General features: G+C 42.3%; 1 protein-coding gene across 2 annotated transcripts in view; it reads right to left on the bottom strand.

The window, feature by feature from the left end:
* The window catches only part of LOC131221633 (insulin-degrading enzyme-like 1, peroxisomal), a 112208-nt gene that overhangs the window by 80324 nt on the left and 4406 nt on the right, over positions 1-27478 (bottom strand). For both annotated transcript variants that reach the window (XM_058216928.1, XM_058216936.1), the window contains 4 exons: positions 9274-9365; positions 9088-9161; positions 8931-8974; positions 7946-7997 (listed from right to left, as the gene is read on the bottom strand). In XM_058216928.1, the coding sequence (XP_058072911.1) occupies positions 7946-7997; positions 8931-8974; positions 9088-9161; positions 9274-9365 (262 nt within the window). The remainder of the gene's footprint in view (positions 1-7945; positions 7998-8930; positions 8975-9087; positions 9162-9273; positions 9366-27478) is intronic.

Here is a 27478-nt window from a genome sequence, read left to right on the forward strand (position 1 = left end):
ATAAAAATATATAAAATGGCACCCCAAATCTGTAAAATGCACATTAACATGTTCTACTATGATTAACACATCATATGATGTCATTAAAACAGCAAAAGAATCATTAAAAATGATTTTTCGAATTTTCAAAAAAAGGGCCAAAATAAATGCGTAAATAGAAAAAATATTAAAAAAATATAAAATGGCACCCCAAATCTGTAAAATGCACATTAACATGCTCTACTATGATTAACACATCAAATGGCATGATTAAAACAGCAAAACAACCATTAAAATTTGATTTTTCGAATTTTAAAAAAGGGGTCATGCGTAAATAGAAAAAAATATTAAAAAATTATTAAATGGCACACATCTGTAAAATGTACACTAACATGTTCTACTATGATTAACACACATATGACATGATTAAAACAGCAAAACATATTAAAAAAGTATAAATACTATTTTTGATGAATTTACGAAAAATGGCCCACCGAGCTTTGATTCAAAAAAATCGTGATATAATGTGTTTTTATCTTCGAAATTAGTAGTAGAAGGAGTGAAAAACAGTTTGGAAGCAAGAGGTTTCAAAAACAACAAAAATGAAAAAAAAAAAAACGGGCCCGTTAGCCTTCGGCCAAGACGTAACCGATTTGGCACACCATGCATTCAGATGACAGCCACAAGAACCACATGGAATCTAGAACCCGAAACTTTGGCGAGAATTTTATATGGCCCTCCTATCAAGCTAAAGTTTTGAAATCCCCCAAACTTTCTGCAACTGTAAATGGCAACAAAGGAAGCCCCAAGCTCTGCCAAAAGGCGTCCTTTCAAAAAATTCTACCATGAAGCTCATAACCCTTGACGATTTCCCAAAACTCCTAGAACAACATCAAAGGAAATCCATCTAGAGTCGGAGCTTTGTCCCCATCCAAGGAGACCTCTGCTGCTTTCACTTCCTCCTCAGTGAAAGGTTTCTCGAGTGAGTTGGCTTCCTCCCTAGAGAGCCTACTGCAATTCAAATTGTCCAAGCTCGGTCCCCTCCACCCTTAACCAGATAACAACTCTTATAAAGTTGGAACACTGCGTTGCACACTTCTTTCTCCTCAAACCGTCTACTTCCACAACAATGTTGGCAATCATATTGTTTATGGCCCATGAACTTGCAATATTATGAACAACCTTGTATTTTTGTCCCCTTCTTTAAGCTACATGGCTCTTGAGCATTACGTCCATTTTATCTCCTCCATTAGAGGACTTGAGTATTCTTAAGTGAGCTTCACCTGAAGAGACTTTTCATCCTCCGGTAACTCATCCCCTTTTGCTTTATATCTAGAGCTTGCATGTTATTGAGGATGCCTTCAGTTTCTGCATCATGCTTCCCTAGGACATCCCTCTTCCACAAAATGATTTTTTCCTTTCAACAACTTCAATTTCTGACCTAGCTTGAACCCAACATAGCCCGTGGCATCAAAGGAAGCCCACCAATCTCTCACTAGCTTGGAAAACCCCTCCACCTCCAACCACATCAACTCGAATTTTAAAAGTTTTGTGCCCCAACTTTCTTCCTCCATCTCCAGCAAAATAGCGCAATGATTAGATGCGGGCTTTGGCAACCTATGCAGTGAAGTTAGTGGGAAACTTCACCCATTTTGCTGAAAATAAAAATTTGCTAAGCTTTGACATCAGCATCCACTCTTGCCCGTTGGGCCAGGTATATTTGCCACCTCTTATAAGGATATCTATCAGTATGTGTGAGTCAAGCCACTCCAAAACAGGCCTCATGTTGCGAGTGATCCTCCTGCCACTCGACTTCTCAAAGGAAAATTTGGTGACGTTAAAATCACCCCCACACAACACACCAAGGGAAAGCAACCCTGTCGCCAATGTTCCTAATATCGATACTATCGGCCGATATTATCGTTATCGCTACCCAGCGAGACAAAACCCATCCAATTCCTTTGGATTTTATTTTATTTAAAAAAAAAAAACAAAATTCTTTTTATTGTGCAATATATCACACAATATCGCACAATTTTATTGCAAAATCGCCGATATTAGTGATACTATCGTGTTGTATATGCAGATTTACCAGAAAATCAAGAAAAAAAAAAAAGAAAAGAAAGGGAAAATCTTTCATAGGAGGGGATTTCGGTACTTGTGGAAAAAGATTGCGATCGGAAGCTGAATTTGGTGAGCCACTCGATGAAGAGCTAGCAGTCTGCCAAAAATCGCAGGGATTTGGGAGATTTTTCAGAGAAATTTTAAGATTTTAGGGTTCCAAAATGACCGGAACCCTATCTTTGTTGCGAGAATGGCTACGAAGGCTTTTTTTTAAGGATGCAGATTGCGTCCTACCCCCGCCGTCTCCATCTGGGAACGAGCAGCAGCTTTGAGTGGCCACATGACATATGGGTCTTATCCACATCGTCCATCCATTTTTTCGTATCAGTTTAGGGTATAAACCCAAAAATGAGACAGATCCAAGGCTCAAGTGGACTACAAAATGGGGATTAAACTCTTACCATTGAAAACTTCTTGGGGGCCACAAAAGTTTTGGATGGGGCTGATATTTGTGTTTTCTCTCCATTCAAGTCTACGTAACTTTATCAATAGGTTGGATGGAAAATAAACATCACGATGGGCCCTAGAAAAGTTTCAACTGTGAGAATCATTATCACCGCTGATTCATGTGGTGTGGTCCACTTGGCCTTTGGATCTTCCTCATTTTTGGGCTTATACCCTAAAATGATACGAAGAACTGAATGGACGGTGTGGATAAGACCTATACATTATGGTGGCCAATCAAAGTTGTTGCCCGTTCCCAGTTAGAGACGAGCGGTGGTAGGACGCAATTAGCTTACCTTAAAAAAAGGGATGCGATAAATACAGATGAAATGTATTGCACACAGTATGTCATGGGATCTGTGGGGTCCATATTGATGTATATGTTTTATCCAGGCCGTCCATCCGCTTTTTAATATCATTTAAGGACGTTATACAAAAAATTAAGAAGATCCAGATCTCAAGTGGACCACAGTTGAAAAAGTGGTGAATGACCATTGAAAGTATTTTATAGGCCACGAAAGTTTGGTTTAAGCGAATCTTTGTATATTCCCTTAATACAGTTCTGATTGACCTTATCAACGGGTTGGATGACAAATAAACATTAAGGATCTACTTAAAGTAGGCCTTGATATGTTTTTAATGGTGAACATTCAATAATCATTGTTTCATGTGGTTGGTGATTGTGGTCCACCTGAGATTTGTATGTACTTAATGTTTGGGAAAATGTACTAAAATGATCTGTAAAAACTAATGGACGGAGTGGATATACAACATATAATCAAAGGTGGGCCCCATAGTTAGGTTAACACAGGCTATGCAATTACCCACGTAACACCTAATCCACGCCCGCAAAGTGGATTCGGTGCGACTTAGCTGCACTGAAAACGGTGTGGCCCTTACGGTGGGGCCCACAGATGTATGTATTGTATATCAATTTTGTCCATCCATTTGGAGAGATTAGTTTAGGTCATAATACAAATAATGGGTCAAATCCAAAGCTCAAGTGGACCCCACCACACAAAAAAGTGGGGATTGAACTCTTACCATTAAAAACTTTGTGAGGGCCACAAAACTTTTCGATCAAGCTGATATTTGTGTTTTACCTGGGCCCATATTTGTATGAACTTATGAATAGGTTGGATCTCAAATAAACACGATGGTGGACGCCATAGAAGTGGTTTCAAGTTTCAACGGTGGGTGTCATTGCCTCCATTGTTATCTGTGGTAGGGTGCACTTGAGTTTCAGATTGGCATAATTCTTTGCCTCAGGCCCTAAAATGATCTATTCAAATGGATGGATGGTGTGGATACAACACATACGTAATGGTAAGGGCCATAGTCAGGTCCCACGCACATGTTGGTTCCGTAGCACGGCCGGCGTGAAAACGATGGTCACTGAATCTCCACTCTTTCCTCTCGTGTAGCCCACTTGAATTTTGTATCCACCTTATTTTTGGTCTCGTCCTAAAATGATACGGAAAAAGGGATGGACGGCGTGGATTTTTCAGAAACATCATGATGGCCCCACCTAGCATCTCAGCGCAGGAACTTCCCATTAAAGGCCTTCGCATGAAATCGAGTCCCAACATGATTGCTGCACTGTACCAGTAGCTACTAGTCAGTGCCCTGTGGACCCCACAATAATGTATGTGTTTTATCTGTGCCATCCATCCATCTTTTTTCAAATCATTTTAGGGCATTAGCCCAAAAATGAGATAGATCAAAATCTCATGTGGACCACACTAAAGGAAACAATGGTGATTGAAGGCTCACCATTAAAAACTTCACGAGGGCCACAAAAGTTTTGGATGAAGCTGATATTTGTGTTTTCCCTTCATCTAGGTTTGTGTGACCTAATCAACAGGTTTGATGCAAAATAAACATTACAGTGGGCCCTACGAAGTTTTTAATGGTGAATATTTAATCATCATTGTTTTCTTATGGTGTGGTCCACTTGAGATTTGGACATGTTTCAATTTTGGCCACATGCCCGAAAATGACCTAAAAAAATAGATGAACCATACGGATAAAACATATATCATGGTGGGGCTCACAGAGCATTATCCAGTAGCTACCTCGCTATCAGCATCGTCAATACGCAACCTGCGTCCCACTCGTTGGATCCCTAATTATGGGGGATATTGTAGGGTATGTGCCTTACATCCACACTACCCATCCATTTTGAAAGCTCATCCAGGTCTGTGTAACCTTATGAACAAGTTGGATCTCAAATAAACATCATAGTGGGCCCTAGGAAGGTTTCAACAGTGGGTGTCATTGTCCCCACTGTTTCTTTGTGGTGGGGTCTACTTAGTTGTGTTTTCATACATGTTTTGATACATTTATAAATATAATTGACTAGGTTCAATCAGACAATGCTTATGACCCTATACAAAGGAAACCTATTGTGTGCACTTTCTTTTTTTTTTTTTGAAATGTTAAGATTTAAAAGTATGTATTAAAGTCTTTTTTAATCATCCCTAAAGTTTCATTGAAAAATTCAACCATTTTCCCAATGTTTCCCAAAAAGTGCGATAAATTATGCGATACAAACAATATATCCCGTGCGATAACCGATACGTATCTATATCACAAGGGTGTGATACATTGCGCGATACTGATATTTCGAACATTGCCTGTCACACACTAAATTTAACTCAACCCAAAAGTTGTCTTTCTTTGCTGCCCAAATTGACCTGTATACAACTGTGAACATCTAAACAAACCCTAAAGAGATACCCTTCAACAGAATTGTGGCAGAGAAACCCAAACCCATCCCCCCCCCCCCCCCCCCAAATAGCTCACAAACTATAATACCACATGACCACAACTCCCCCCACATTGTCAACAACATCAATGGTTACCCAGTCCTTAGCACTGACATCACATGGAGTCCAACAACTTTTTTCAAAAGCCTAAACCTTGATTTCCTAGAGCGACACCACCTGGGCTTTTGATTTCTTGCAAACATCTCTAATATGCCTCTTTTTTCTTTTTTTTTCTTTTTCTTACATCCCTTTCGTTGTTCCTCACCCCCCTAAACTAGCATTGGAGTCATAATTGGCTTCCGAGGCAAGAATTACCAGCCCCACCCCCCGGAAGGAAAAAAGAATTGCCCTGCAGCTCGTGGATGGACCACACACCTACCCCACCAGCAACATCCACCTGCAGTTGCACAACCTCGAGGACTCACCCCTCTATCCCTGATTATCATCATCCCTAGCACTCTAGGCCATCATCTCCGTAAAGTAGGCCCATACCTCCAACTCGTCTTCTTAGGCCATAGCCACCATCACATGCTTCGCCGCCTCCTCCCATCAAATCTACTTAAGCTTCTTCTCGACCCACCTCGAACTCCCTTAAGGAAGCCCCAGAACCACCTCATAAATAGACAAAGGAGTCGAACTCGAAGGCCAGTTTGCCTCTAACTCAGGAAATAACACCACATCTCTCGGGCTACAAAGGGTAGAGCCTCCACAAGTGCAAGAGCTAAGTTGAGGCCACTCATGTCACCATTGGAGAAATCCACACAAGCAGAAAAGTGCACACTCTACAAGCCTGAACGAACCTCCTTAAAGAAACGTGGAGAGATCTCCACCATATCCCCACCACACGTCACTTTCGACAAGCATCCGCCTGATCTTGCCACTGACACCTCAAGATAGCAATCTGAACCACCACGTGTTGCCCCAGCCTCTACCTTTGACACCCATTCATGCCACTTATGCCCCATACCTGCCACACATCAGCACTTTGACAGAGCCACCGCCCGGACCTGCCACTGTTAACTTAAGGCATCACTTTGAACCAGCATGTGCTACCCGAACCTCAGCATTGATCGTTTGAGGCACACCACCTAAGCCCCCAACCGCACCACATGTCGCCACTCTCCTAATCAGATGTCATCCTCTGCAACTTCTTCAGAACAATTGTAAAATGTAGGCATGGCTCTCTGTCGCATCGGTCGCCTCGCCAGTTGGCTCCTGACAACCAACTTGTGGCATGGATATGATGCAATCAATTGTCATGCGTCGGTGCCCAAGGTAATCATCTAAACTCTGTCTCCACGGTACCAACAACAATTTCGATGCATTACCAGTAATGGCAATCTCACATTAATGGGAATGGCCAAATACTCGGTACAAGGCTTTAATGATGGTTGATGCAGATTAATTGGAATGATCAATGCAATGTGTAATCTACTACCATTGATCCCCAATACATTATAATATAGGTAAGTTGAACTGACAACTATTGGTTGGGTTGAACATAGATACATAGTGTTGGATACGGCAACTTTGCAAAGCCCAATATTACTCATGTTTGAACATGAATATTAGAATAAAACCCTTTTTATCAGTAACCATCAATTTCGTGAAGAAAATAAAATGAATAACATTACATCAACGGGAGACACATCCCCAGTTACAAAGCCATCGTTAATCACTCCCTCTATTGTCATAACCTCTATCAACTCCTCTTTAAATCTTCCCATGCGACCACTAGAAGTCCCGTATGGATTAAGCCTAAGACCCCAAAGAAAAAAAAAAAAATTTCTCCCCAACTCTTTGGGCCACCTAGTTTGATGTTGCCACTTTGTTCCAAAATCTATGAGTGATGCATGCATGCCACACAGCACCATCGAAGGTGGCCCGGATGAATCCCACAAGCTGGCTTATCAAAGACCAAGCACACAGAAGGGTCCCAATTAAAGAGCAACCATCCAGGTAGAACATCTGAACCATCCAACCATAAAGATTGAAGATTAGGACCATATCAAGAGTCCAGATTGATTTGCAGGAAGATGAATGCCTTATCAATGGTCCTGATGTGTATAGTGGATGAGATCAACGGTCAGATTGGATTATGGGATCCAGAAACTGCAGGCTGCAGTTGAGTAGGACATCAATTTGTCGCAACATTTCTTTCATCTCCCTGTTTAGTGATCCTGCCTGCATTTTGCAACTGTTCATTCTGGACTTATTTTTTAACTGAAACTAATTGTTGAAAATCTAAAACATAAGCACCAGATTAAATGTTATAATTCTCCAAGAACGCCAAACACAGCACGCATTCTCAAAAAACTGTAGAAGAAACAGATGCTAATAGTAGAGAAGCAACTAATACTACGAGTAATTATTAATGCATGATAACAGGAAGAAAATAAAATGATTGCTTGTATATGTTATATACTTATATTAAGATAATCAGGTCAACATCAAAGAAGAATGACAAAGCAGCAAATATATTACAGCCAATTTATAGTCAACATACCCGAAATGAAGCCAATAATTGAAAATAATGCAAAAACCTTCAAACCATATAAAACCGCAGAAAGCATGCAATTAATCCATTATACCAAGATCCAACAATTTAAAATGAATTTCAGCATACTCACCTGTGCTGAATTTGTGGTACGGATGTGCCCTTGCACAAAGATGTTTGTGGAGCTGAAAAGGATAAGCAATTTTACAGAAGCTGTAGTTACCACTATGTACAGATAATGATAAGAATGAACATTTCCTTCTGAGAACCGATCACCTACTGGTGGCTGCACGATTATTTGTCATGATGTCACATCTTTTCTGCCAAGATGCCACTTGTGTAGGACATCCATGAAGATCACATGTCTCAAAAATCAGGCTGATCAACTCATCAGACAGGCCACACCTGCTGATTCAGACCATGCCTGTCCATTGATTCCAACCGCATGTCCCACCTTGTAAGTTGATTGGCCTGATTTCTGATCCAGCGGATCTTCAAGGTGAGGACCACCATTTGCATGGTACGGATTTCATGTTGGCAGGAAATGGAACAGCATGACAGGAACCTGTAGGTGATCAGTTGTCTTTTCTTTTAAGCCTGTGGGATGTGGTGTGGGGGACTCCAGCAGGGTAATAAATGATAAGAAGGGAATAAAAGAAAATCTTGTGCACGAGGAAGAAATAACAATGACTGCCCATTTATGGTAAAGTCACAATCGTTGCTAGTACGAAGTACTAGAACTCTCAAACAATAAATATTTTTATGTATCAGAATGGCAACAGGGGCCAAAGTTACTGACCTCTTCAAGACAGAGCACAGATTGTGCTTGAATGATTTAATTGATTCAGTGAATCTAATTATCAAAAATAACTTAAACTTCAAACCAGTCCATCATAATTAGTTAGTAGCCCAATGGGAATGCCAAGTCATACCCGTTCAACTCCTGTAACTACTATATATTTCCCAAGCCACTGAGTATCAAATCATGAATGATGCTTGAAATTTTAACATAATTCCATCATCCCGGTATATTAAAAAAGAATGTAGTATTTTGATGAATTGTATTGCAATTTTTATAGCCAAGCATTACAAGCAGAAAACATTAAAATAACCAATACCTGACTCATTCGCCAAGCATCAGACAATAAATTTTTCTGATTCTCTGGATAAGGGAAAGGGAAAAAGGGGGAAAAACTCAGGAAATTTGCTTGACAATGAACTAAAAAATGTTGGAAAAATTCAAAACTGATACCAACTACCTAAGAGCATACTTACCGGAATCAACTGCTTTTATTTCCCTCAGAGTAGCATCAGGAGACATCAATGGTTTGATAAAAAACTGTGCAAATCTGCAAAAGGCAGACAGCACGCAAACATCAAAGTGCAGTAATTTTCAAAAGGAAAACAAGACATGCGACAAAGAACAACTGGTTGATGGAAAAAGGTAAAACAGCATCTCACCTATCAAGTGCCTCTTCAAAACAGTCTGTGTTAATATCAAAATAGAAGTTTGTATGCTCAGAAGAGGTAAAAGCATTTGTGCTACCGCCATGCTGAGCATCACCCAAGATGACAAACAGAAAAAAGATTAATATTATCATTAGCCACCTCACAAGGATAACATGATTAAAAGGAAATCTTAAAAAATAAATAATAAATAAATAAATAATAAAAATAAAAAACATGATTAAAAGGGCGACATGGACAGGACATACAAAAGGTTCGGATCATGAAGGTAAAAGGGATTAAGTGAGTGAGTAGTGAGAGAAACTAGATAGGGGGAAATCCATCAGGGGGGCAAACGAAAGACAAGGTTCGGATTGTGAAAGTAAAAGGGATGCGGCAGCATGGGAAGAACAAGGTAACAGAGAAGTGGAGAGGGGCTGGCAAGAAATTCGTTGAAAGTCGACATCCTCTGGGAAGAAAACATCTCACACTTCCAAGCTCCCGGAATACCCTACACTGTATGCGGATGGCTTCCAGGAGGGTTGGCTCCCGATCAACTTTTCTAGAGTTTTCAGGAAAGCGGGCATTGTCATGGACGTCTACATTCCTCGGGACAATGTGGCTTCTCGCTACAAAGGTTTTGCCTTCGTTAGGATGAGCTCCGAAGGTGAGATTGAATGCACAATCAACTTGCTGGACGAAGAGAGTTTCAGGGGCAAGAAGCTTAGAGTTCAGAGGACTTGATTTGGACCAGATGTGAAAAACAAAGAGGGTTTAAGCAATAGGTTGCTCAGAGGCTCTTCGACCAGAAGGGAGGAGGTAGGGAACTTACAAAATACCAAACTGAATACCCAGCAAATCTCAGCCAAACAAGGAAAGCATTCATCATTTAGGGATGCAGTGGTGGGTGGAAATCATATGCAAACCAGTCGAGCTCCTCTTCTACAAGATGCGGGACATGACTCTATCTTAGAGGACATAGAACGTCAGAAAGTGGTGCCAGAGAAAACAGAACCCTCCAAGTGGGTATGGTCCCAAGCTTCTTCTGAAGGACCAATTGTCAATGTGAGACCCGAGGTTATTGACAATGCACTTGTCACACTACAATGGTCCCTTCTTATAGAGACAGTCCCCGATGTGACCCTTTCTGAAGTTCATAGCTGGATTCAGGAATGTGACATCTCTGACTCAAGCTTTTCAGTAAGGCCTATTGGTGAAAACGAGATATGGATTCAATTCGACACAAAAGAGACTCTTCTTAAAGTTCTTCTGACGAGCTCTTCGTTTCTTAAGGGTCCTATCAGGAGCCTCACGAGATGGTCAGAAAAGACCCATTTCGGGAGTGAGGAGGCCTTGTTTTTAGTTTGGGGAGTCTCGATGGAACTTTGGATCAAAGACATGCAGTGTTCGAAATATCGGTATCGCACAATGTATCGCACCCTTGGGATATAGATACGTATTGGTTATCGCACGGGATATATCGTTTGTATCGCATAGTTTATCACACTTTTTGGGAAACATGGGGAAACATTAGCAAAATGGTTGAATTTTTTTATGAAACTTTGGGGATTATTTAAAAAAACCTTAATGCACACTTTTAAATCATAAAATATCAAAAAAGAAGTGCACATAATAAATTTCCTTTGAATAAGGTACTAAGTTATGCGTGTTATCTGATTAAACTAAGGTAAATATATTTAAATATGATGCATACCATTTATAAATGTATAAAGATATGTATGAACATCCAAACATCAATTGGAATTCATTTTAACATATCATTTTAGGGCATGGGCCGAAAAATAAGGTAGATCCAAATCTGAGGTGGACCACACCACACCACACAAAATAGTGTTCATTGAATGATCATCATTAAACTATTTTGGGCCTATAATTTTTTTGGATAAAGCTAATATTTATGTTTTCCCATCCAGGTTTGTCAAACCTCATGGATAGATTGGATGGCAAATAAACATTACAGTGGGCCCTAAAAAGCTTCAATGGTGGACATCATTGCCACCACATTTCTTGTAGTGTGGTACACTTGATCTTTCATTTGTCTCCTGTTTGGCCTCATGCCTTAAAATTACTTATGAAAATGGATGGAGGGTGTGGATTGGCTGGTGTACCACACGAGGTATGAGCATGTGTCGTGCGAAGATGGGATGCAGATTTCCTACTAAATCCTTTCGCAGGAGTGGGGCACACCGTGATGTTTGTGAGAAATCTACTCCATCCATCAGTTTTGTGAGATTATTTTAAGACTTGAGGCAAAAATTGAGCAGGATCCAAGACTCAAGTGGGCCGCACTAAAGAAAAAGGTGGGTAGGGAAATTCCTACCGTTGAAACCTTCCTGGGTCGACAGTGATGTTTACATTCCATCCATACCGTTCATTACGTCATCACTACTGGGATGAATTGAAAACCCAAATATTAGACTGATTCAAAACCTGTGGCCCCACGAATATTTCAACTGTGGACCTTCAATCCTCACGTTTTCGGCCTACTTGAGTCTTGGATCCGGCTCATTCTTGGCCCTATGTCTTAAAATGTGTTCAAAAAATGGATGGATGGAGTGGATTTCTCACAAACATCACGGTGGACCCTACCTAAGTTTCCAGCGCATGAACTTCATGCGAAGCCCGGACGAGCGTCCCACGAAATCGGATTGCGTACTGAGTTACTCAATGCGCTTTTATCGTACTGAGTAAACTCAGTTGGACCCACTGTGAATGTATGTGGTTTATCCACACCGTCCATCCATTTTTACTGCTAATTTTAGGGGTTTATACCAAAAATGAAGTAAATCGAAAGTTCAAGTGGACCATTACACAGGAAACAGTGTGGAATAATGATTTCCACCATTGAAACCTTCCTAAGGTCCAAAGTAATTTTTATTTGCCATCCAACCTGTTCATAAGATCACAAAGACATGGATGAAGAGAAACCACAAACATCAGCTTGATCCAAAACTTCTTTGGCCTCCAAAAAATTTTCAATGGTAGAGGTTCAATCAAAATGTTTCCTGTGGTGTGGTCCAATTGAGATTTTAATTTGCTTCATTTTTGGAATCAAGCCATAAAATTATCTTTTAACATGGATTAGCGGAGTGGATAAAATAAAAAAATAACAGTGGACCCCACAAGTTTACTCAGCACGCTAAGGGTACCGAGTTACTCAGTACGCAATCCGCTTCCGTCGTCCACGTCGTACAAACAGTTGAAAGGAGATCAGAGTTACATAGCCCCACCAATAATGTATTTATTATATCCACACCGTTCATCCATTTGGAGAGATCATTTTAGATCGTGAACCCAAAAATGAGTGACATCCAAACCTCAATTGGACCACACCATAAATAGCAGTGAGGACAATGATTCTCACCGTTATAACATTCGTAGGTCCACCATAACATTAGCTTTCCATCCAATCTGTTCATGAGGTCACAAAGACCTTGATGAATAGGAAAAACAAATATCATACAATCCAAAACTTTTGCAACCCCAAAAGGGTTTCAATGGTGGACGTTCAATATCCAGCTGCTTTTTTCCAAAGTGGTCCACTTGATCCTTGGATCTGTCTTATTTTTCTCATAAAGCCTTACGACGAGCTCGCCAAATGAAAGAACGGTTTGGATATAATATATACCTCATGATGGGACCCACATAACTTGGTGATGTCAACACAATCGGTGATGTGAGAGGCACCGTCCGTCCGCCTCCTTTGAATAAGGGCTCGGGGCCCTTTTTTTCGAAGCAGCCGGAACCCTAAAATCTCTCCCAAGGGCCGATGATTTCGAGGATTTCGATGGATTTTGCGCCCAAATCTCTCTAAATCAGAGGCTTCTATTCGAATGGCCCATCAAACACAGCTTCCGATCAGGGCGATCTTCTTTACAGGTACCGAAATCTACCGTTGAAAGTTTTTCTTTTTTCTTTTTTTTCATTTTTTTCGGATAATGACGCTGTCCCAGGTGCGATATCGACGATAATATCGGTCGATATCTGAAGTTTTGGATTTTCGGTATCTTCCGGGGGTTATCGGAGGAGTTTCGTCTCGCTAGGGTCCGATACCGATAATGTCGGCCGATATATCGGCTGATAGTATCAATATTTTGAACACTGAAGACATGTTCCTAGCAATTGGTTCGTGTTTGGGTGAGCTTCTCGCCATCGACCCACCAACGGAAGAGGGTGAAAAGATTGGTTTAGTTTGACTATGTGAAGAAGAAGAGCGTCACCGACCCAAACACCATTAGAGTGATAGCCAGAGATAAGAAACTGAAGCTGAAGGTTCAATGTGAATCTTTTTGGGGAGTTACGCAGCGGTGGGGGGGAATTTGGAGAAGGGAGACTGAAAACTCTTCGATGGCTGCGCATTTTCGGCAGGATGCAAACGAAACTGCATTGAATCAAGCAAGAGTTCAAATAAAGCAAGAATCTACATTCTACTACAAGTCTACAACCACAAGAGAGAGAGAGAGAGAGAGAGAGAAAGAGAGAGAGACTTACACTAGTAGAGTACTAGTGGAACTTGGAAGAGAAGAGAGGGAGAGAGAAGAAAAGGAGAGAGGGAATTAGAGTTACACTTACACTTCTAGTAGAAGAGGGGAGAGAGAGAGTTACACAATTACATAAAAAAAAAAGTTCGAATCTAAAATTCTTCAATCAATCAATCTTGTCATGATCCTAAAAAAGAGACAGATTGAAGGCTACAATAGACCACTCGTGATGGTTATTTGGCCATCCAACTTATTCGTAAGGTCGAATGACCCAGGTTGGAAGTATGGGCACTATCGTAGTGCTATGAATAAAACTCACATAGTACGTGAGTTATGTGAGCATGTAGGTTCCAGTGGCATTGCAAGGCACAAGCAACACCTTGCACATTTACCGAGGTCAAATGCAAACGCATGCGACAAACTTACTCCAAAAATCCAAAGGAAGATCATTGAGTATGTGGATAAACAATCGAGAAAGAGATGCAACAATGCCCAACGACCCTATGTCGGCAGGCCAATCTAGACCACCACTGGCCTTGAAAAGAGCTCATGGAAATGGGCCCATGGATAGATGGTGTAAACTACACCCCAAGGATGTGGTCAAGTGAAGGGGTCGGGACAAAAGGCTGGATCAAACAACTTTAGAAAACCGGTATGAACAAAAAGATAGGAAAACCACTATTCAATATATCGCTAAGTGGTTTTACCTAACCTGTATTGTTTTCAACTCGATTAAATAAAAAAGCTTTAAAGTTATGGTTGAGATAATAGGTCAATTTGGACATGAGCTTAAACCTCCTTCATATAATGAAATGAGGGAAACGTGTCTCAAAGTCGAGATTGATTACACACAATCCTTCATAGCCGAATATAAGGAATCATGGAAAACATATGGTTGTTCACTCATAGCCAACGGATGGACCGATAGATCCAGTCGGTCTCTCAACTCTCATAAACTTTCTAGTAAATAGTCAAGCTAGGACAATGTCCTTAAAGTCCGTGGATGCATCGGCTCATTCTCATACTGCAGATTACTTATTTCATTTATTAGATAGTGTAGTTGGGGAAATAGGGGAGGAATACGTTGTTCAGGTAATTACAGACAATACAACCTCGTATGTAGTTGTCAGTCGTCGTCTTATGGAGAAGAGGCATCGTTTATTTTGGACCCCTTGTGTGGCCCATTGTGTATATACTATGTTAGAAAATATATATAGATTATTTTTAAATGTGATTGTAAGGGCAAGAAGAATCACGGTCTTTATGTACAAACAAGCACTTCTTCTCAGTCGAATGAGAAAAATACATTAGAGGTAACTTGCTACGTCTAGTAGTCACTCGTTTCGTTACAACCTTCTTAACACTACAAAGATTAAATGCAAAAAAATCGGAACTTAAAAGCCTTGTTGTGTCGACCGATTTTACAAATGGGCCTTGGTCAAAGAAAATTAAAGGGAAACAGGTTTAAAAAACAATTTTTTAGCAAATATTTCAGACACAAATAGTAAATGCGCTAAAAGCATCTGAACCCTTAGTCACTGTGTTGCGATTGGTGGACAGGGATAGAAGCCAACAATGGGTTACATATATGATGCGATGGAGAGGGCAGAAAATAAGATCATGTACCACTTTAACTACAGATATTGTGATTACAGGCCTATTATAAATATTATCGATAAAAGATGAAGCAGCCAAATGCCATCTCCATTGTATTCAGTTGCCTACATCCTTAACCCAGCCTATTTATTCACTTCCCCCAATCCGGCAAAAGCACAAACTGTACATATGGTTGGTTTTATTGATGTATTGGAAAGAATGCTTCTAGATAAAGAACAACATGACAAGATCTCAACTCTACTAAACTTCTATACAAAGAGTGAAGGCATATTCTCAAGGGAGATCGTCGTCAGGCATCGGACAATGAAATTGCCTGGTAAGTAGTATGAATTTCTTAACTATCTTACAAATAGTTTTTTTACAATCTAATCTACAAAGTCTAACCTACTTAAACTATTTTCTCAACTGACTGGTGGGTTGCTTATGGAGTGGACCCAAATAGGAATGATCCAAATCTAAAGAAGCTGGCCTTGAGGATTCTTGGACTCATGTTCTGCTAGCGGTTGTGAGTACAACTGGAGCACGTTCGAGGTTGTAAGTTTGGGAAAAAAATTTGAAAAAGTTAATATGTTATAATTTGGGATAATTGTAAGTTGTAGCTTATAAGTTTAAGTTAAATTAATGTCTAATGCACTTTCTTTCATACAAATTCACACCAAGAAAAGGAATTGCCTTGAACAAAAGAAGCTCAATGACTTGCTATTCATCCAATACAATCAGAAATTGCGAGAATAATTCCAGGCTAGGAAAGAAAAGCCTAGTTTCTTTGACCCTATTTGCTTAGATGAGCTGGATGCAGATAATGAGTGGCTCGTTGAGACGAATGAGCAGGTCTTCGCTAGCGAGGACCTGACATGGGGCACGAGTTGAAGGTGTTGCATATGAATCGACACCTGGAGCAAGTACTTCCACACGAAGGGAAAGGAGGAGGGTGAGTGACGCAGGGATGAACGTGATGAGGTCGACCACTGTCTTCCTCAAGGATAACTACTCCGAATCCACGAAGCTTCTCTGGACTCCTCATAGAGACTTCTCGAATCCACGAGGAAAAGAAATAGAAATAATTTTAAGATATATGAAAGAAACTTGTTGATTGATTGATTGATGAAATAAATGAGTCTATAACCCTTTAAATAGGGATACCAAGACTAGGAAAAAGTTTAAGAATTAAACTATAACTAAAACTCCCTAAAATTCGTAACGTACTATAAATAGTAAATTTACTTTTTATAGTAAGTGTCCTATGTGGCTTAACCACGTTATTCTCCTAATTGTTCTAAACACTTTTCATGTTGGACACAACTGCTAAAGCCCAACGGATGAAGAGTTATAATCAAACTAAAACTTTCTAAAAATAGTAAAAATGGAAATAAACATGAAATTCGACCGTCGATATGATGGAATCTCGCAAATTCAGCATGGGTAACCCGGCATAGCCGGGTTGGTTGGCTAAAGTAGCTCATCCTACCCCAAAATCATATATCGTACGTCGAGTAACTCATTCCAGTTTGCGAGATATGCCTGTTTTAAGGTTCTGACGGTCTTAATGACTTCTGCCTCTGATCGGGCCTTCTCTGATCCATCTTGGATATGAAATTGTCCGCGACCTGCTCCACATCAGTGAGTGGTAGCAATTAGCCCATGGAAGAGATTGAGGAGATAGGAGGAGGAGGAGATGATGATCAAGCTGAAGATCCACCGTTGGATGTTGATGAAGTCTTAATACAAACAGTTGATGAAGAAACAGAAGAAAAAGAAGTATATGTGGAAGAAGGAGATGACTTCGATGATGACGGCGATGATTACAATGGTAGTGATCAAATGCCACTGGAAAATAGATCAATGTATATAGCATTTAGTATCATTTTGTTAGTGATTTAGCATATATGACTTGTAATTTATAAATTATATTTTCATTTCCTACAAACAATATAAATAAATAGATTCTTCATTTTGTTGTTAATGTTAGTTACTTGTTATTTCTTAGTTCTTACTTATTAGGTGTTAATTATTAGTTAACTATATTGTTGAATGTTGATAACTTGATGTCTTAATTCATTGTTTAATTAATTTTATTTCATTCAAATGTATTTTAAATATGTAAAATTAATTATCTATTAACTTAGGAAAGTTCCCCCTACTTTCTTATATTTTTTGCATTTTTTTTCTTATTTTTTCCAAATTTTTTTGGAAAAAAAAAAATTGCAACCACATATGCGATTGTGCGATCGCATATGCGCATGGGCATATGCAATCAAACATGATCGCATGTGCGATTCGACAAGTGTGGACTCAAAACAAGCTCAAATGACTACATCATGATCTCTCCAACGATGGTAGTTGATACATCGTCTTCTAATCTCGCCATTCCCGATGACATCAATCTTTCTAAGGCTCAGCTTAGTTGGTGGATATTCTCAAGAGATTTTAAGGAATGGAGGGTATGTATTTCTGGAGAGAGATACTTAGTTTGGAATGTTTGATCAACTATGACTCAGCGAGCAACTCAAGCAGCAACAAAAGGGTGAGAATGGGAAGAGCGGGTATTCAATGATTATTCAATCGTAGAATGCACGATGGTTGGGTTGCAAACTTAAGAGAGCCCATATTAAGAAGATATGTAGGAAATCGAAGGCAAATGTTATTGCTTTAAAAGAGACGAAGCTCCAATCTTTCGACAAAAGTATGTTAAAGTCAATTTGGGGTGTTTGAAACTTTGACTGGGCAGCTCTGGATGCTATCAGGTCTACGGGTGGAATAGTTGTCACCTAGAGTACAGATGTCAAGAGGATTGTCACGCTCCAAACTCGGAAACCGGGCTCACAAAATTTCCGATCGCCGAATCTAGCACCGACAGCCTCCGTAGTACCCCATTCTCAGCTCTCAGCACCCATATACTGGATTCCGATCCTGGGATCCTACAAGGATGTTTTTCAACACGAATTTTTTTTTTTTGTAAAAAGCATAACCATAAGTATAACCCAGATACAAATAATAACATCGCCACATATCCACTACAATCAAAACTTTAGAATACAATACATAAAGGGAAATACAAAATAAATATCAAAACTCCAGAAGCTCAGCCGCACACTCCTGCCTCAGCTCGGCTGCGTCGTAGCATCACCTGCACGCATCTATCATGCATAAGCTTACAGGAAGCTTAGAGGGTGTAAGTGTCTGCGTAATATACATGCCAAGCATAAAATATCACAGTAATGCGGAAAGTACTGGCAAGTCCATAAATACCATTAGCCTTATATAGGCTATACAATGTAAGACATAATAAGCCAATGTAATATACTGAGGAAGCAATGTAGATCGGCTATACAATGCGGGGGACATAATAAGCCAAATGTCATACACTGAGGATGCAATGCAATATGTAAATCCTGATGAGTCCACGAGTATGTGGGACAAAATTCTACCATCACTGGGTGCACAGTAGCCTGCTAACCACTGGTAGCTCGCCCAGGCCCGCTAGGCCCCGCCCACATGTGACCACAGTGACGGAGCGTCACGATATGTCATATACAGAAGATGTATGCAATGCAAAAGAAATGACAAAGCTGGAGTGTGTAGTTGGAATTATAGTACGTGGTATCGCAAGTTGTGGGGTTCATCACAAGGGACTTCTATCCAAATTAGTCTCATACCTAAATTTGGATAGCTAGAATGGTAAACTCCTGATCTCAGGTTGGTTGCGCGCCCCAACCGAAATCCTAGCCATTGCTAAGGTACACATAATGATTTGGTTGCGCACTACCAGCCCGAGTGGATAGTGAATGAATAAATCAATCAATCAAATGTTGAGTACGCAACTCCTGCTCAATAAATTCACATATCAGTACCGTACATCTCTGGGATCATTACCGGGGTCTAGTACACTCTATACCAGATTGCCGCCCCAACTGAACGTGCAACCATGCAAGTGGAAGAGACCTCACTACCCGCCTGGCCAGTAGTCAGCTAATATCTACCCGACACATCGATGGCGAACCCATTTGCGAGCTGGTCAAACTCAGCCTAGCTTTGCCCCCTACCCTAGGACGGGTAAGGCCACACCCCCTTCCAACCAACCACGACACAGTGGGAGACGCAACATAATGGTATTTGGCACTCATGCGCTCATACATCCACTCGGTCTCGACGTTGAAGCATCCCCTAGCCACGGGGGTTTAGGGACCTTCACCCACGGACATCCAACGTGCCCGAGTGATAGAACCAAACATTTCCGGTGTCTCATCCGACCATCCACGATAAGCCTGTGGATGCCACAACCCTGATGTCGCTCGGGCGCCAAATGATCATGTCACAAAATACAAGATGCATGAGTTATACCATCCAATCATGCATCAAACCAACCCATTGACATATGCTACTCCTCATAACAAGCATACATATGATGCGCATGGGCATGTATCATGATGTAATAAAGTACACTAGCCTGAATATCAGATAAGGCAAACAACAATAGCCATAAATGTCACATCCCAAGAGTGTAAACTAAACGACATGCTCCGAGCATCAAACCTATGCGTACCGTGTGCTCAGGTGGGGCAACTCCGTCTCTCAGGGAGTCATAAACAATCAGTCCAATGGCACACGCTATGATCAATCACTCATAATAAACATGTAATGATGTACTCTCCTCATAACAAGGATGGGCCTAGATGGCCTACTCATATCAAGTATGGGCTTAAGAATAAGGGATGGGCTTCCTCACCCGCTCCATCACATAGTAAACCAGGCCTCCTTTGGCGCCTAATAAGCACAAGATGGGTTAAATGACCTTGGACTAATCTACAAGGCATGGTGGACCATAACCCAAAATGGGGGCCCAACAGTTTGGGTTAGCCCACTACAGCTAGAAAGATAATACTATGAGGGCCCAAATCGATGATAATGGGCCTAACGATGGGCCCTAGGGAAGTTTACAATGTGGACATTTAACCACCATTGTCCCCTAGAGAGCGGCCCTCATGAAATCTAATTTATAACGGGGCCCATGGCCCGAATATTAGGAAAAATAAATGGGCAGCATACATGTCTTCATACGCATCATGGTGGGCCTCAAGAAACGGCCCATGGTCCACATACATCAAGGTGTGCTACTTGGGACAGCCCATAGCCCAAAATACCACCGCCAAAGGAAACATACAATACATTATGGTGGGCTCACACATCACACTTGGGCCTGACACAAAGGTCTCATGCATCACAATGGGCCTCAACACATAGGCCTCATATACATCACAATGGGCCTCAACACATAGGCATCATATACATCACAATGTGCCTCATCACATAGGCCTCATATACATCACAACGGGCCTTATGGGGTAGCCCATGATCCAGCAAAACGGATGGGCAGCATGTATATACCTGCTGGGCGGCCCATTTGATGGACAGCCTGGATAAAATACACATCACAATGGGCCTGTTGGGCGGCCCATTTGATGGACAACCTGGATAAAATACACAACACAGTGGGCCTGTTGGGCGGCCCATTTGATGGACGGCCTGGATAAAATACACATCACAATGGGCCCACTGGGCGACCCATTTGATGGACGGCCTGGATAAAGTACACATCACAATGGGCCCACTGGGCGGCCCATTTGATGGATGGCCTAGATAAAATACATACCTCAAGTGGGTCCCGCGTCCAGGCACTGGACGACGTGGATAACATACACATCATGGTGGTCCCACACGTACAGCAGGTGGGTCCCACATCCAGGGACTGGACAGCGCAGATACAACACATACATCATGGCAGGCCCCACCATCCCAGCTGGACGGTGGATGAAAAACATACATCTGGTGGGTCCCACCGTCCCAGCTGGACGGTGTGGATGAAATACATACATCATGTGGGCCCCACAGCCGCTGGACGGCGTGGGTTCAACCCATACATCATGTGGGGTCCCACCGTCCAGGGTCTGGATGGTGTGGACAAGCACATACATCACAGCAGGCCCCACTGTCCAGCCTATCTGGACTGTGTGGATACAACAAATACATCAGGTGGGTCCACACGTGTGGCCCACTACCTAGGATACAAGCTGATATTTATGTTTTCCTTCATCCAGGCTTGTCCAAACGAATAGGCAACAAGCCCACCCGCTGCACAGTGCAACAAGGTGGGCCCACAAGCGGACAGTGTGCATACATCACCGGCGGGGCTGCTAGCCCTGGATGGTGGATGTACGTCAAGGTGGGGTCCACATGTCTAGATGGTGTGAATAAAATACATAAATCATGGTGGGGTCCACAGATCAAGCTGATATTGGTGGTTTCCCTCCAAACAGGACAGCCCAAAACGTCCAGCAAGGTGGACAGCAATGGCATCCCACTGCTGGATGGTTTGAATAGCATGCATACATCACAGTGGGGTCCACACAAGTGGCCACAAGAATTGGAGATCAAACTAACATTTGTGTTTACCCTTGCATGCAAAGTAGGACAGCAAGGCGGGCTAGTGTGCGTCCATAAATCTGGACAACAGGACCGTCCCACCCTGTTGGACGATCTGGATGTGCCGTGCACATCAGGTGGGCCACACATCAGGGAAAAGATGGAGAGAGAGAGAGGGAGAGAGAGAGAGAGAGAGAGAGAGAGAGATCCACGGCCATGGGAGGGAGCTCCGCCACTATGAGCCCCTCCAAACAATTCAAACTAGACATTAATGGGTTCCATGCATGCATGGACCCTTACATCTGAAAATCTGAGGTGGGGATGTCATCCCCACCATGCAATCAAGGGTCTAGATGACCCGTCAATGGTATGGATTCAAACAAAACATCATGATGGGGTCCATGGAGAATGGCCCCATCATGGCTTATGCATGTAACAAGGGTGGGCCATTGGCCACACCCAAGGGGTCAAGTGGGATCTCCACCATCGATTGGTGGGTCCCACATGCCCCCATGCAAGAAAATCAAGGATCTACTCCTAGACATGGCACCCACCTCAAATCTTCTTCTCCTTCTTCTCTTGGGTTCTCAAGCTTCAATGGAGGTCTTTCAATGGTGGAGATGGGTTTTAGATGGTTGGATTAGGAGGGATTGAAGGTGGAAGAGGGCTGGATTTTGGGATGGGTTTCTCTCTAATGATGGGATGTCCAAGCTCCTTGCTAGCAATGGAGAATGAAAGGGAGGAAGAGGGATGCAATGCAGGAATCATTGCTTTGTAAGATTATCATTACATATGTAAGAGGTGTAAGAGCATGGGGAAGAGAAAGCATGCTTGGAATGATTACATGTAAGAGGCATGGGTGGTGATGTCACTCTAGGCTAGCTAGGATGACATCATCATCATGATTGCTTTAGGGAAATGTACTTTATCTGGAATAGCTACGGTCCCGCACCTGTGGTCTACAGTCGAGATAATGCGTAGGCCATAACTCTTAATCTAGGCGTCGCATTGGTGCATGAGACACGGTGTTGGAACCACAGCGACGACTCGGTTGCAACGGCATAGGTCTCGGGTTGAGTCGGCTCGCGTTCACAAAACGCAACTCAGGGTCGCTAGCAAACACTATCTACAGGTCGCGGGTAGCCGGAATTCGACGAAGAGGATCGCGGGATCCTAAGGAATGGAATGGTACTAGCGACCCTGAGTATGTGTTTCATCCACACCGTCCAGTTGGGACGGAGGGGCCCGCCATGACGTATGTGTTGTATCTACGCCGTCTAGTCCCTGGACGTGGGACCCACCTGCTGTACGTGTGGGACCACCATGATGTGTATGTTATCCATGCCGTCTAGTCCCTGGACGTGGGACCCACTTGAGGTATGTAATTTATCCAAGCCATCCATCAAATGGGCCGCCCAGCAGGCCCACTGTGATGTGTATTTTATCCAGGTCGTCCATCGAATGGGCCGCCCAGCAGGCCCACTATGATGTGTATTTTATCCAGGCCGTCCATCAAATGGGCAACCCAGTAGGTATATACATGCTGCCCATCCATTTTGCTGGATCATGGGCTACCCCATAAGGCCCATTGTGATGTATATGAGGCCTATGTGATGAGGCCCATTGTGATGTATATGATGCCCATGTGTTGAGGCCCATTGTGATGTATATGAGGCCTATGTGTTGAGGCCCATTGTGATGCATGAGACCTTTGTGTCAGGCCCAAGTGTGATGTGTGAGCCCACCATAATGTATTGTATGTTTCCTTTGGCCGTGGTATTTTGGGCTATGGGCTGTCCCAAGTAGCACACCTTGATGTATGTGGACCATGGGCCGTTTCTTGAGGCCCACCATGATGTGTGTAAAGACATGTATGCTGCCCATTTATTTTTCCTAGTATTCGGGCCATGGGCCTCGTTATAAATTAGATTTCATGAGGGCTGCTCTCTAGGGGACAATGGTGGTTAAATGTCCATGTTGTAAACCTCCCTAGGGCCCATCGTTAGGCCCATTATCATTGGGCTCTAGTGTTACCCATCTAGCTGTTGTGGGCTAACCCAAACCGTTGGGCCCCCATTTTGGATTATGCTCCACCATGCCTCGTAGATTAGTCTAAGGTCATTTAGCCCATCTTGTGCTTATTGGGTGCCAAAGGAGGCCCGGTTTACTATGTGATGGAGCGGGTGAGGAAGCTCATCCCTTATTTGTAGGCCCATACTTGATATAAGTAGGCCATCTAGGCCCATCCTTGTTATGAGGAGAGTACATCATTACATGTTTATTATGAGCGATTGATCATAGCGTGCGCCATTGGGCTGCTTGTTTATGACTCCCTGAGAGACGCGGTACGCACAGGTTTGATGCTCGAAGCATGTCGTTTAGTTTACACTCTTGGGATGTGACATTTATGGCTATTGTTGTTTGCCTTATCTGATATTCAGGCCAGTGTACTTTATTACATCATAATGCATGCCCATGCGCATCATATGTATGCTTGTTATGAGGAGTAGCATATGTCATTGGGCTGGTTGATTATGGGACTCCTTATGAGACGGAGTTGCCCCACATGATTGCACAGTACGCGTAGGTTTAATGCATGATTGGATGGTATGACTCATGCATCTCACATTTTGTGACATGATCATTTGGCGCCCGAGCGACATCAGGGCTGTGGCATCCACATCCTTATCGTGGATGGTCAGATGGAACCACCGAAAATGTTTGGTTCTATCACTTGGGCACGTTGGATGTCCGTGGGTGAAAGTCCCTAAACCCCCGTGGCCAAGGGATGCTCCAACGTCGAGACCGAGTGGATGTATGAGCACGCGAGTGCCAAATACCATTTGGCCGCGTCTCCCATTGTGTCGTGGTCTGTTGGAAGGGGGTGTGGTCTTACTCGCCCGAGGGTAGGGGCAAAGCTAGGTTGAATTTGACCAACTCGCAAATGAGTCCGCTATCAATGTGCCGAGTAAATATTGGCTGACTACTGGTCAGGTGGGTAGTGAGGTCTCTTCCACTTGCATAGTTGCAGGTCCAGTTGAGGCGGCGATCTGGTGTAGAGTGTACTAGACCCTGCTGATGATCCCAGAGATGTACGATACTGATATGCGGATTTACTGAGCAGGAGTTGCGTACTCAGCATTGGACTCATTCATTCATTCATTCACTATCCACTCGGGCTGGTAGTGCGCAACCAAATCATTATGTGTACCTTCACAATGGCCAGGATTTCGGTTGGGGCGCGCGACCAACCTGAGATCATGAGTTTACCACATTGAGTCTAGCTATCCAAATTTAAGTATGAGACTAGTTTGGATAGAAGTCCCTTTTGATGAACCCCACAGCTTGCGATACCACGTACTATCGTCCAGACTACACACTCCAGCTTTGTCATTTCTTTTGCATTGCATATATCCTCTGCATAAGGCTGATGGTATTTATGGACTTGGCATTACTTTCCGCATAACTCTGATATTGTATGCTTGGCACATATATTACACACACTTACACCACCCTCTGAGCTTCCTATAAGCTTATGCACGATAGATGCGTGCAGGTTAACGCTAGGACGCAGCCGAGCTGAGGCAGGAGCTTGCGACTGAGCTTCTGGAGTTTTGATATCTTGTATTTCCCTCTATGTATTGTACTCTAAAGTTTTGATTATAGTGGATATGTGGTGATGTCATTGTTTGTATCTAGGTTATACTTATGGTTATGCTTCTTACAAAAAAAAAAAAAAAAGGTCGAAAATCCCCCTCGTAGGATCCCAAGATCGGAATCCAGTATATGGGTGCTGGGAGCCGAGAATGGGGTACTACGGAGGCTGTTAGCGTCGGATTCGGTGATCGAGAATTTTGTGAGCCCGGTCCCCGAGTTTGGGGCGTGACAAGGATGGTAGACAGTTTTTCTAGTTCCTTTTTTGTTTTCATCGTTCTTCAGAGTTGCACTTCAAAAAATAAAAATAAAAAATTTAAGATATTCATGATGATTTATGGGCCTAGCTCGTCCTCTCTGCATGACCAGCTTTGGGATGAGCTCTCGTTAGTTCAACGGTGGTGGGATATCCCATGGTGCATTAGAGGTGATTTCAATGTAGTGCGTTTCTCTTTCGAGAAATCCAATGGGGGCAAGGTAACCAGTAGCATGTATAAATTTTTATACTAGGTTACTTCTAACGAATTAGTCGACCTTCCTGTTGGGGGTCAAATTTTCCTAGTCTGATAACCAATCATATGCCATCCTCTTTGGGCTTGATAGATTCCTCATTTCCCACGACTGAATCGAAAAGTTCCCCCCTGCCAACCAACGAGGTTTGTCGAGAGTGTTATCTAATCATAGACCAATTATTTTAGAGGTTATTAATGACAATTGGGGCCCTAAACCTTTTAGATTCGAGCTGGCTTGGCTAGAAATCAAAGGGATCTCGAAATGGTGGTTTTCTTTTATGGTTACAGGTTTTGTTGGGTTCAAACTGGATCGCAAGCTCAAATTGTTAAAAGAAAATATCAAGATCTAAAAGAAAGAAATCTTGGGCTCTAGGGAAACCGTATTCGAATCAATCTTGGCTAGAATTCATGATCTCGATCTTAAAGAAGTCAGCAACTTGTAGAAGAAGAGGGCGTTGAAAGGATTGATTTGTCGACTAGTTACAATTGTTTCTCCGAAGAAGAAGAAATTAAATGACGTCAAAGATAAAGGGCGTTATGGCTGAAACATGGGGATAAAAACACTCGTTTTTTTTTTTTTTTTCACAATATGGCAAGTGCTCAAGCCTAGGTCAGTTGAATCAGCAACTTGGTGGTGAATGGAGTCAAAACTTCGAATAAAGAGAATATTTTTGAAGCTATTGTTTGATATTATAAAGACTTAATTTCTTGCAATGATTGGAGCCAACTCTTGATAATCTTCAATTCTCGTCACTCTCTTTACAAGAGGCTGAGTCTCTTAAGAAGCCTTTTACGAAAGAAGAAATCAAGATTGCAGTCGATGCGATGTGCGATGATAAGGTTCCCGGCCATGATAGTTTCCCCATAATGTTCTTTTTAGAAATTTTGGTTGACAGTGAGAAAAGATGTGGACTTCATTTCAAAATTTTATGAAAGAAGCCGTCTTTTTAGTGACCTTGGTGCTGCTTTCATTGCCCTAATTCCCAGGGTAGAAGGGGCACAATCTCCGAATGATTTTAAGCCAATAAGTCTTATCAGGAGTCCTAATAAGATTCTAGTTAAAGCTCCCTCAATGAGGTTTAAGGGTGTCTTACCCAAGATCATCTCTAAAAATCAAGGCACATTCATAGCTGGTAGACAAATTCTGGATACGGCCCTACTAGCTAGGGCTGAAAGTTGGGCGGGTTCGACCCGACCGACCCGTGACAGGCCCAACATTAGGTTAGGCTTGGGCAGGAAGTATCAGGTTTGGTCTCGGGCTTGGGCCATACAAACGCCAACCCGATAAAACTTGGGTTGGGCTTGGGTTGAGGTCTTGGGTTGCCCAACCCAACCCGAACCCGATCAATATATAAGTTCTTTATAAATTAATTATAATTGAGTGCGGATCATTTGTGTTGAAGGCACAGGAAATTCCAATGCCGTCGGGTTTCATTGGTCCACGTCATTTCCGATGACTCAAGCTAACAAGATACACTGGATTTCTCTCTCCCAGATGGATTGCTTGATACACAA

This window comes from Magnolia sinica, chromosome 1 (genome assembly GCF_029962835.1).
Source record: "Magnolia sinica isolate HGM2019 chromosome 1, MsV1, whole genome shotgun sequence".
Lineage (NCBI taxonomy): Eukaryota > Viridiplantae > Streptophyta > Magnoliopsida > Magnoliales > Magnoliaceae > Magnolia > Magnolia sinica.